This window comes from Periplaneta americana, chromosome 16 (assembly GCF_040183065.1).
Source record: "Periplaneta americana isolate PAMFEO1 chromosome 16, P.americana_PAMFEO1_priV1, whole genome shotgun sequence".
Taxonomy (NCBI): Eukaryota; Metazoa; Arthropoda; class Insecta; order Blattodea; family Blattidae; genus Periplaneta; species Periplaneta americana.
In genome coordinates, this window is record NC_091132.1 from 561,762 (window position 1) to 575,262 (window position 13,501).

General features: G+C 36.7%; 1 protein-coding gene across 2 annotated transcripts in view; it reads left to right on the plus strand.

Moving 5' to 3' along the window:
- LOC138716216 (uncharacterized) overlaps positions 1–13,501 on the plus strand; it is a 94,173-nt gene that overhangs the window by 42,886 nt on the left and 37,786 nt on the right. For both annotated transcript variants that reach the window (XM_069849053.1, XM_069849054.1), the window contains exon 5: positions 12,710–12,935. In XM_069849053.1, coding sequence (XP_069705154.1) covers positions 12,710–12,935 — 226 coding nt within the window. The remainder of the gene's footprint in view (positions 1–12,709; positions 12,936–13,501) is intronic.

Below are 13,501 nucleotides of genomic sequence, written 5' to 3' on the forward strand. Positions count from 1 at the left end.
CTCACAACCCATGTTAAAAACACTAACAGCTGAAGTAACAGCATGTCCACTTTCTTTTTTGCCACAAAAACAGTCTTAGGGCAATAGTTCCAGATGACGCTATGTAGACATTCACTGGTGTCTTGTGTCTTGCCTTGCATTACTGACAAGCTTTTGGTACATAGGTATCATTTTAGTTACCACTGAGGAATCCATACTGTTGTCATCGTGGTCTTGTCATGTTTCGGTGGTATTTCACCTCTGGCTGTAGCACGATTGTAGAAGCACCATGACGATGCTCCGCCGGGGGCCCCACTTGAAGTGTTGAGGCTTTTCATCTGTAGACACTGCATGGTACAGAGTGGCATGTGTTGCACATTTGGAATATTGTTTTTAATTGCCTGTCGATAATACAGCTGCAGCTTTAGGATTGTTTCCTTTGTCAGTCTGCCTGTTTTAGTACCACCGCCTGCCACACGCTTTGCTCTCCACTCACTCAATCCTGTCACCAGTCTTTTAGATACATGATTGATACATTCATCTTTCTGTAACTTCACTTCGTTTCCATACACCGTCAGGGACTGTAGATGGTTGAAGGCTTTAGAGTCACCATCGGAGAACATAGTAACGTATCTCATGCCACATACATTTACTGAACGTTTCCACAGAACTTCAGCTATTGCCACCTCCATCCCATCGAACCTGCTGACCCACTATAATTAGCCTCACATTCACCACTTTCTTTATGTTTTGCATCCATTCTTTATATGTCTTTATTGAGAGTTTTTACCTTGTTACTATATGTGGCACAATATGTGGAAAGTACCTCAAAATCTATGACAAGACCAGTCAGTACTATGCCTACACCATAGTGTGACGTATGGCCAGCTTCCATCATAAGACACAGTTGTGTCTACAACATTTTCAGGAGCCTGATCTTGATTCAGACCTGTATATGCTTTTCGAACAGCATTATGTGCCATATCTAAAACATTATGACGCAATATTTTGTCATCTTCTGCCCTGTCTTGTAAATGTGAATCGTAAGTTGACTTGCTCATGACATGCATCCCCATTCACATGCAACATTTTTCAATGGCTGCATACCCACTACCAAAGTCTGAAAATGCAGACACTACCCTTTTGTATACCTCAAATGGTGGTCTAGAAGATGATTCAAGGGCTTGTATATGTCTGTGCACCACATGTCTGGTAGGCAGGACATTTCACATTTACATTAGCAGCAAAACCTTGAAAACCTTCTACCACTGTATTCAGACCTGTGGCACCACACTTTACACATATCAAACTTTGAAATAAATTTTCCAACATACTTGTATGGAATAACACACAATTATTTGCCCTTTTACTCTCACTTATAAGAAGGCCTAAATTATCTTGCTCTACATTGAATGTTGATAATTTTCTCACACTTGCTGAAGGACGTGAATCAGCTGTAGCTATAGGAATAACAGTAGGCCTATTTTCTTCAACTGAAGTAGAAGGTTGGGGTTCAATGTCTGGTGTAGGCCTATCATTTTTATTCCACCTCATGTGCACCAATAATCTTGTTTTTAATTTCTTTTTTTTTTTTCATTCTACCCATTTTAAATTACAATATATCACTCGAAATAAACCTAAGCTATGTAAAAATCTAATGAACACTATATACAAAAATTTTCTAACCTACACGTGATTTTGTAAATTATATAACTTTATAACTTCAGTATATACACTACTAAAATAACTGTAAAAACGAATTTATATCAGAAAACAAGTAAACAAAAATACTATAAACACCCTACAATCTAATATAACGACCAAATTAACCTGGAACAATGAAGAAACTGTGAAACAGGAACGTAGACACATCAGTCCAACTCCACCACATGTGCAAGCAAGTTGTTTTCAGAAATGTTCAATGATTCAAAGGTAGCCAAAACATTTTCTAGTGCAAAAACCAAACAGAAGCTACTGTAAATAATGTAATTTCTCCTCTTATACAGGCAGAACGGAAAGAGAATCTTTCAGAATCAGACTTCATGGATATCATTACAGATGCCAGCCATCTCAAATATCATATTTCCTGTGATACTGCAGTTTTTTGATAAAGTTGAGGGCATTCAATCAAAAATAGTAGATACAATCGAATGTCAAAGTGAAAATTCTAATACAGTCTCTGGTGTCATTCACAATATCACGAAGCAGAACAACATTGAAGGTAAAATATTTTCCTTTGAGGAGAGGGAGGGGGGGACAACACTAATACAAATTTTGGGGGTCTAGGTAGAAGTGGTGAAAATAATGTTTTTAACAAATTGAAATGTAAACTGGGTACATCAATAAAATTGTAGGGGTTAGGTGTCCAGCCATGTTTTGCAAAATTCTTTACAGGCTGGTGCTGACGGTCTCTCTATAGATATTCAGACTATAATTGTGAAAGTGTAAGTTATAATTACTTTTCAATATAAAGTAGAACTTGGTTATAGCGCCCTCGTTTTGTGCGACACCTCGCCTATAACGTCAAATATTCTGTGGTCCCTACTAATTCCCCATAAGACATATGCTTTCCTACCTTGCTTAATACGACAAACGCATATGCGTCTACCTCGCATATAACGTCATTTTCAACCTCAATTTGGAATAAGATTTTCTAAGAACCAAAGTATTTTAAAAAATATTTTGTTGAAATCTGACCCTGACAAATTCTTTACAGTCTCCTTCTGTCATAGACCTCTGGAATGCAGGCGGATTCCCCACCCCATTGTAACCTGCCCGAATTCATGCGGTATTAGATCAGTTTCGACAGGTTTCACTAAGTCCTCGCATTTTAACGCAGCATGGCCACTAAAAGAAGTGAGTGACACTTTAGAAGTCATTAGAATTATGAACATGTTCTATGAAGCTAGGGAAGGGAGCAGTGAATTGCAACTGAAATTATGAACATAAAACGTAATTTATCCCTAGAAAGTGTGTATTGGGCAAGTAGAAGACAACAGAGTAAAATGACTGATTACTTCACTTCTATGTAAAGTAGTTTGGTGAGTAATGAACAAACTGTTTTAATACAGAATAGGCTACTGTATTTATAATTGTAGGCCTACGTGTATTTTATTATGTTCATTGTAGGCTTAAAAGTCAATACATAAATCTAAAATAAGTCTAATTAAGTTTGTTATTTTTCATTTTCCACCTCACTAGATTGACAATGTGAATCTCAGTTACTACGACACTCGTTTATAACAACATAATGTTTAAGGTCCCTTGGATGTCATTATAACCAAGTTGTACTCTATACTGTTAGAGTGGCATCACTTATGGAATATTTTTAGTAGGTTATTTTACGACACTTTATCAACATCTTAGGTTATTTAGCATCTGAATGGGATGAAGGTGATAAAGCCAGTGGAACTGAGCCCGGGGTTCAGCACCGAAAGTTACCCAGCATTTGCTCATATTGGGTTGAGAGAAAACTCCGGAAAAAACCTCAACCAAGTAACTTGCCCCAACTGGGAATCGAACCCGGGCCACCTGGTTTCGCGGTCAGACACGCTAACCGTTACTCCACAGGTGTGGACTTTATGGAATACAATATTATGAATTTATAAATGTAACATATGAAGATCTTCTAAATCATGTGAAAACTAGATGGCTAAGTCTCTTCCGAGCAATTGAAAGATTTTTACATAATTAAAGTCATAATTTCATGTCACAAGACAAATGTCCTCTTCTTTTCAAGTCCTTTTTCTCTAGTGAAGTTGGGGAGGCTTATTCCTAGTTTATTATGGCACAGATGAGCTTGTTTCAAAAGTCCGTTGCAAGGATTGAAATGAAAGAGATTTCAGTAAATGAGGTTAAAACTGTTGGATGTAACTGACACTTTGAAAGTAAGAATGTTGGTTTTGTTAGTACTAAGGGTACACTTACTGCTAGATCTGCGAGAATCACAGAATGTAAAATTTCATAATGAATGTATCCTGTCATTGATTATTTATTGAAATGGAGTCGGCCTCTCACTGAACACAACCATTTTGATTGGATACCTTTGCAAAAGCCAGTTGTATGGGCTGATATTGAAAACATTTTTAAATGGTTGAGTGAGAAGAGTACTTGCAAAGTGAATGAAAGTAGTTTGTTTGATCAGGCAGTGAAATTAAAATCTTTTGCCAGAGAAAGCAAAACAAATACAGAATTTACGCAGGAGCGTATTTTGCGGATTACCACGGAAATTACAAAAGAAAAAGTTTATAATATGACATAATGTAATAATTTTGTATTACCGTATTAGTTTTACCATAGTAATTGTTAGATTTATATGCGCTCTCTGCTCTCGAAAAGAAACAAGTTGTCAAGGCGGCATCACTGGAGAAACCGCTGCCGCGAAGGGTAGCCTGTGACCGTTCCGCTCACGTCGCACAACTGCCCGTCCCCCCGCTCTCTTCTGTTTCCATCGTGCAGTGTAGGTGGGTGAGTTGCCGCTCTCGTGATCGGTTTCTTGGAAGGCGCGAAGCAACAATATGCTTAGTACGCTAGCTCATTAATGTGATTGTGTTCTTGCAGTGCAGTATTTTAAATTTGTGATTTGTTCGAGTGTCTAAGAGTTATATTAATTGTGAATTATTAAGTTTTTAATTTCCCAATTAAGTGATATTGTGAAAAATATGGCAGAACAAGTTTCTGGAGAGGTTTGTGTTGAAAATGACTGTGTAATAGAAGGTTTATTAAAAGTGTCTTTTAACCGTCGTACATACAACGAGAAAGTTGAAATTGTGAAAATGGAAAGACCAACTCCTGAGTTAAATTTGTCCATGGACGTAAAAGAAAAACAGCGTGAGTACACACGCCATTTCACTTCAACATCATATGGTAAGTGGAATTGGTTGTGTGGTAGTTCTAAACTGTCTAAACTATTTTGCTGGCCATGTTTGTTATTTAGCCGCGAAACTAATGTGTGGTCAAAAGAGGGGTTTTCTAATATGAACTCCCTTCGAACGGCAGTCCTAAAACACAAATCAAAAGCTCATATTTATAGTAGCATGAACTTTGCAAACTTTGGGAAGACAAGAATTGATTTACAGCTAGATAAGCAAAAAGTTCTACACATCAACCAACACAATGCTCTTGTGAAAAAAAAATCGGGAGATTTTACTGCGTCTTATTAACGCAGTCTGCTTTCTAGGAAAACAAGAATTGGCTTTTCGGGGTCATAATGAGAGTGTGGAATCAGACAATAGAGGAAATTATATTGAATATTTAATTTCCTTAAGTGAATTTGACCATTTACTGGCCAATCATCTTGAGAGTTCAACAGTATTCCGTGGTACTTCTCCCGCAATTCAGAATGACTTAATATTTGCTATAAGTGGGGTTATGATAAAGAACATAAAATCTGAAATAGAAGAAGCACCTTTTGTGGCCATTGTTGTTGATGAAACAAGTGACTGCTCTAATCAGAGTCAATTGTCCACTGTTTTAAGATACGTCGACAGTACTGCCAATGTTCAAGAACGGTTTATAGGATTCACAAATGTCAGTTCGGGCAAAACTGCTGCTGCTTTGTTTCAGCATGTGGAAGGTGTTATAGCAGAATACAATGTCGGCAATAAGTTAATTGCACAGACATACGATGGTGCTTCAGTTATGGCGGGAAATATTAATGGCTTAAAAACAAAAGTTCAAGAAAAGTATCCTCAAGCACTATTTGTCCATTGTTACAGCCATGTTCTCAATTTAGTTTTGCAACAAACTACTTTATCCATTCCAGAATGCCGCATTTTTTTCAAAACACTGTCGGGTTTAGCTGCATTTTTCTCATCATCTCCTAAAAGATCAGAAAAACTCAAGGAATTTATGAAAAAGAAACTCCCAAAAGTAGCACCAACTAGATGGAATTTTACATCTCGGCTTGTAAATACAGTAAAGGAATACAGAGAACAACTGACTGCTTTCTTTGAAAATATCATTTGTAATGACTCTGAAGAAAACTGGGTTGATGATGTAATTGTGCAGGCTCAAGGATATTTGTATTTTTTCACACAGTTTCAGAATATATTTCTTCTTGAAGTCTATGCTAGAGTGTTCGCACATACAGATGTGCTCTACAATATTCTTCAGACAAAAAGTCTAGACATAGCATACTGCTTGCAAGAGGTATCAAAGTTAAAACATACTATATCCAAGTTCAGACGTAGTGGGTTTCCGTCCATATGGAGTAACATGGAAAATGAAAATTCTGCAGACAATACAATGGAACCACCATTAAAGCGAAGAAAAGGAGATGATGAATTGAAATACAGGCAGCTGTACTACAGCATACTAGATCGTATGCACATGGAAATTACTGACAGATTTTCTGATTATGGAAAGCTTCAGTTCACACATCTTCTAGATTCTCAAAAATTTTCTGCTTATAGAGAAAACTTCCCGAATGAGGCACTACACAAATTATTTCAGTCCTATAACAGTCACTTTGATCAAGTACGTTTGAAAAATGAATTAAGTGTAATATATTCAGCAGAAGTCTTTGATTTTTCGAACAAACCTATCCATGAAATATTATCTGCCATATATGAAAACCAGCTGAACCAAGTTATTCCTGAAGTCCTTAAATAGGCAACATTAATTGTGACAATACCAGCTACGTCAGCATCAGTAGAAAGAACATTTTCTGCGTTGAAGAGAATAAAATCCTGCTGTAGATCAACTCATACACAAGAACGTTTATCCGGCTTAGCACTGATGTCAATTGAAAAGTCATTTCTACAGAAACTTCGCAAGCGGCCCAACTGTAATTTCAATGACGAAGTCATCAAAGTATTTTCGTCCCAATCAAGACGTCTGGAATTCACATATAAATAGGTAAGGAATTTTATTATAGGGTTTTAAAAATATATTTTGTGTAATAATAGGTTCAGTGGTAGCCCAGACCCTTAAACCAGTATACACCACTGAATTTACGAGTTCATTAAAGAAGTGAACGATGTTCCTCAAAAGTTGTGTCTCAGGAGAGTAGTATTCTGCGCTCTTAAAAATTGTCCAGTTTTACTTTCCTCTCCCTAGGCATAATGCTAGCATTCTCCTAATGAACGCTCACCAGACTAAAGACAGGAGCAGATTAAGTTTCGCTTCAATAAGGGCAATTCTTGATATTCAATACAATACGTCAAACATTAGTTGTAGTAAATTTTATAAACTGATTACAGGTATCAAAATATCGAAGTATCTGGATTCTATAAAATCTTCTGAAAAGTATGCTTGATATAAGAAAATCTAATGCCCATAACCAGTAGCAGTTTGTGCCTAAAATGTCAAGGGGTTCTCTACTTTTATGATATTACGTAGACTAGTATATACAGTCACAAAGCTCAATACATAAGCAATATGCATCCAGAGACAGTTGCTAACCACTAGTATTCCTACTAACGACTCATCACAGACAATGGAAGTAGTACCGGCACAGTCTATTGTTCCTAGTAGCCTCATCACCTCAAGCTTCGTGACTGTGATATTACATAGTTTTCCAACAATTTAAACAATATCTCATTTCTGAACAATTGAAAAAATACTACAGTTCTTTAAAGTAGATAATTACTTTAAAATGAGCCTGATGATGATGATGATGATGATGATGAATTATCTTTGAAAGAACATAAGTTGGCGATTTTACCTTACGTTATCATTGTCTTTCAATATATTGCCTGAAAGCTGAGCTAAGCTGTTGCCTAATTTCTGTTCTTCCAAGGACTGATAAATCTAGGCAAGCATTCTTATGAGCAACAGATTCCTCATGCTTCTTAATTTTCCGTGTCAAATGGCCAGTGCATGTCCAGCTCGTATCTCTACCTGTAGCAAATAGGAGGCACAGGAAACAAAATAATTTATTTGTAGATTCACCACTGCAAATCCAGTTGTTTCTTTCATATTATTTTACATTACAAGCCCTACAAGAGTCTTACTCGGCTTGATTGTGCTTGCTTTAAATCGAATTAAGGTAACTGCCTTCCAAGCTTCTTTATTTTACACTTAACTTCCAAGATTAAAACTGAAAAATTTGTCTGTGAAAGATATTGAACACTTCTTTTTCTCTGGTAACGAATACTGGTCACACCCATAGATGAATATATTAAAACTAAAACACCAAGAACGACTAAATGGACGTTTAAAGAATTCTAAGAAACCACTAAAAAATACAACAATCAATAGCACATGTGTACAAGTGCTAAAAGTACGATCTGAGCTACAGATTGAAGCTAACTTCCGGTTAGGATCACAAAGTTTTACATTTGCGCCAAAGCGTGTTGGCTGTCTCACAAATACGTCACTGTAGAGATATTGCCACGTAATTTGTCCACAACGCAATTTCTGGCCGGCCACTCATATATTCAAATCATGTGATGCGAGTCTTCCTCTTCTTACACGCCTCTCCCAGCCACTCACACACGTGCTTTAGTGCTGAATAATTCCAGTGTGCTGTGATTTTGTTTGTGAATGTATGAAAATGCCTCCAGTGCTTTCTAAATTAAATTCCAAAACTCTCCACAATCACGCTAGGAAAATAGCGTCAAACGTTATATTTTTATGAAAGAAAAAGCTCTTCACGGTATTCACACACCATTAAAAAAATTTGGTAAAAGAGCATCCACAGCTACAGGTATTAATCAACGTACAAATGAAAGAGAAAACACAGAGTCCTCAACTCCGTTTTCCACCCCAGGGAAAGAAAGGGAAAAGCCTGCGCTTATGTCGAAAGTGGATGAATTTGATGAAGTGATCCACAGGACCGTTTACGAATATGATACACGTGAAAATCAAGTGCCTACAATTAATAAAGTCCATGTTCGTCTAGTTGAAGACATTGATTACAAAGGCAGTAAAACCTCTTTGCGCAGGATTTTGCGAAATTTAGGCTTTAAGTGGAAAAGAACTCAAGACAATAGGGCTGTCCTTACAGCGACAGAAGACATTAGATTTAAAAGGACAAAGTTTTTCAGACCGATAATATATATAGACAAAACATATGCACCACCACTATCTTGGGCAGGTAAGGGTTTTCATACTACTGTTTCGACTTGTGGGAGGAGAGACTGGATTTGTCTCTAATGCTCTTCTTATATTGAAGTCAAAGACAAAATCAAGTGATTATCATGAATGCAAAAAATTTTATGAAATGGCTAAGGGAAAAAGTGATCTCAAATTTACCACCATCATGTTGTTGTTGTTATCTAATGCCGGGCTTTGGCAACGAAGCCATTAGCGTTCTTGCTCTCCAATATTTCTCTGTGGTGGATCCATCATGGTAGAACTTCACAGGTTTGTAGATGATCTTCAGTCATTTCTTCTTCTTTGTTGCATAGAGGGCAATTTGGATTTGTGTAAATTCCTATTTTATTCAAGTGTTTGGCCAAATAATCGTGTTCTGTAAGCAGTCTGAATTTTGCTACTGCAGATTTACGTGGGATTTCTGGAATCATTTCTGGTTTTTTATTAAAATGCTCCATTTTTTTATCTTTGGCTTTGGTACATAGTGCTTGGTTTTGCTTAATTTTATATTTATTTTTAATTAGTCTTTTGATGGATGTAAAAGGTAGGCTTGTATTTGTATTCTGAATTAAATTGGATCCTTTTTTGGCAAGAAAGTCAGCAGTTTCATTTCCAGCAATTCCGCAATGTGCAAGTATCCATTGCAATTGAACTCTTTTCTGTAGTTTTTGAAGTTGTTGGATCATTTTGTGACATACTTAATTTGGATTGACATAATTTTATATGAATTTATTGCATATAATGCTGCTTTAGAATCAGAGAGAATGACAGCATTTTGAAATTTATCTATTCTGTATAGTAGGTGTTGGAGTGAGATATGAATAGCCATTATTTCCGCATCAAAATTTGTTGTATGATGTCCTGCTGGTTGATAAAATGAGAATAACGCACACGTAATTCCTGATCCTGAGTTGTTATCGATAGTAGACCCATCTGTGTAGATATGTAACCATTCTTCTGGTGGGTATCTATTGTTCACAGCTCCTAATGCCAGTGCTTTTAGTACAGGTTTGGAAGTTTCAGTTACCACCATCATTTGTTCTCATTATTGACAATGCCTCATATCGCAATGTTCAAATTAATCCTGCTCCTATTTCAAAGACACGAAAAGGGGATATGCAAAAGTGGTTGCGAGATAGAAACATTTTCCACCCGAATTTACCAAACCTCAACTATATGACGACATTAAGAATTACAAACCAAAGTTCGTGACTTACCAGATTGACACTTTGTTAAATGAACATGGACATCCTGTTTTCAGACTTCACCTTATCATGCAGAATTAAATTCAATTGAAAGCATATGCGCATTAGTGAAGAACTGGGTCGCTTCTCATAATGTAACATTCAAACTGGATGATGTTTGGAGACTGACAGAGAAGAGATTTAGTGAGGTTGCAGAAGAAGACTAGGCTTCAAGGTGTCTCAGAGTGCAAAAAATAGAGCGTGATTATTTACAATGTGAAGGAATAAGAGACTATTACGAAGATGTGTTGCTGCTCGTCCTTTATCATTCACCTTGGGTGCGATTCACAGTCAAGCAAATCTGGCGAGGATGTCAGGGATCGAGCAACTATTTTCCGACTCATAAAGGTAGGTTTATTTTATAATACCGTAATGTTTGCTTCAGCTTTTACTTTCCCAGAATTTGTGATACATAATACTGAAGCTGGTTCGGAGGAGAAATTGAACCTCGGAAGCTTACAACCATGCAGGTATTTCATCTCTGCGATTCATATGACAAAATACATCAGAGCCGCAAGTAAATTTATTAAAGATGAAGAGGAAACAAAAAATGATACTGCAAATTATAAATAAATTTATTTAAGCAATTAAATTGTTTTTCCTGGGGGTTCTCTGAACCACTGAATGCATAGGACACACTATCACTGTCCATAAAGTTAAAGTACGTGAAATTCTTAAGAAAGTGTCAAAAATCAAAATACATAAACATTCCGTAATAAAGGTGTGAATTGTACAAGTTCTCAAGTAATCTATTAAAATACTGACGTGCATTGTATTGACATTGTACCATCATTAATAAAGTACGACTCATAATGACTTAACCTTGTGCCTTTGTCCCGGTTTATGGAAAATAATTATAGCAACCATATTGTGATCATAATTTGAATTTAGACATAGGTATGACAAAAATGATAGTGGAAAGTAATGGAAAGCATATTTCTCAATAATAATAATAATAATAATAATAATAATAATAATAATAATAATAATAATAATAATAATAATAATAATCCATGGCGCTACAGCCTGTGAAGGGCCTAGACCGACCAGCCGGCTGCTGGCCTCACGCCCACATGTCGAAGCAGAGGTCGACGATCATCCAACCAGAATGGAGGTATCGTGTGGTTAGCACGATGATCCCCCCAGCCGTTATAGCTAGCATTCGCAGCCAGATTTCGCTATCTATCGTAGCTCCCCAAGTGCATCACGATGCTGGGTGGGCACCGGTCCCATACACTGGCTGAAATTTCATGAGAAAATTTCTTCCCCCATGAGGACTCGAACCAGCGCGCATTCCGTAACGCGAGTCCTAGGCAGGATGCCTTAGACCGCGACGCCACGGTGCGGGACATATTTCTCAATACTGAATAATAAAATACCGGTACAGATAGAACAAGAATATTTCATAGTGTGACCATGCATATGAAATAATCGAATTGTGCCTTTGTCCGGGTCAAAGGACCCAGCAGAAAATGTTTTTCGTGACATTTATTTGTAGGACTGGTGCCAAATAAAAATGAATCCTATATAGAAACTACGAATGGTGGATCATTTGGCTCAAGGGTCGTTGAACAACACAAGAAATTGCCCCCTCAACATAAATACCAATTTACGAAAATGTAATCGAAACAAAGTCAGAGAACTGAATAATCAATATTCAAATGAAAGTAGTGAAGAAGAAATGTTACACAGCAAATAAAATTAAATATCAATAAAGTTATAGTTGATTTGTTTACTCATCAATATGAGATCACTACTGAAGGGGATTCCTAGGCAAAGGTGTCGATCATATCATAATTTATAATTCTTAAGAGGTTATTTTACAAAGAAGAAATACCAGTAAGTATGTTTTGATTCGTCACAATATCGAAAAATAACTCCCAGTTGCACTGTTAGATATAAGAGCACTGAAACAAACGCAAACTTATATCCACGTATGGATATGCATTTTTTTAATCATTTAATAGAACTGACTTCTCGAATATTCTTAGGAGAATCTGATATAAACTAAGTAGGTGACTGCGTAGAAGAATGCGTTCTGACTTCTATGACGGATCACATATTTTAAGGCAGAGAGTAAGAATTCTTCAATTTCACAAACAACACTTGAAAATTTCTTACAATAATTAGCCATCATTTCTTACAATCAATGACAAATTAAATATAATTTCTTACTATCAATGATATTTTCATACTCAATGATACTTGCCTCAAGAGCATTAAGTATTCTGCTGGAATTTATTCTAATTCCAGCATACTGCTTGTATTAGTAAATTATATCTCGATAATAAGTACATCAAAGAATACAACCAGACAATCATCCTTGTTCCACTAGTCATGTCATATATCCACACATTTCATTATTTCAACGAAAAATTGCTGCTCCCCCCCAAATCAGCATTTTAATTTATCAAAATCAGACAGATGCACTCACCGTATCCTTTCAGTTGGCTTGACAGTGGTGCTGGTTGACATCCCATATGACATCGTATCAGTCAAGTTCCTCCACTGGACATGGCATGACACGGATCCTAATATCAGCGACCGGCACTACTGGGTGCCTTGGAACTCTTACTACTTCCATGCCTGTTTTGCTGCTAGTTTCACCTTCTGGTTTCACATTTGGAGGCAGTGGCTCACTTCCAACCAGCTGCACAAATGGGAAGCAAGCAGGTAAGCACACTGGCACGGCACCGTAACATGCCATGTTTTAGATAGTGGTCTGTTTGATCTCCAGAACAACTCTTAGGGTCGTATCCATAGACGACACTTTGGACCAAAGTTGACTTTGGAAAGTACAAAGTCGCCATTTTCCTATTCACAGTCGACACTTTGACGAAAGTAAACTTCGATCGTGACTTTACTTCAAAGTCGCCGAAAATCTAGACTTTGACTTTGACTTTGAGTTTCGTTTGTGGACATAAGAAAAATGGCTGATATTTGGGAAATTGTTTTATTTGCCGAGAAGATTGATAACATCCAGGAAATTATTGACGCTCCTCATGTTTCTCGGCGTATTATTATACATGTGCAAAACTCTATTAAATTTTATAGAAATAATGAATTCAAATCAAGATACAGATTTGAAAAATGGACTGTATTAAATAATATCCACGATTCAACATGCACTGATGAATAATAGAATAATAAAAAAGGATTACCTGTTCCATTAATAATACTCTTATTCCACTTCGATATTGCTCTATGGGTATAAGGATTACTGGTTTACTATTGAGTTT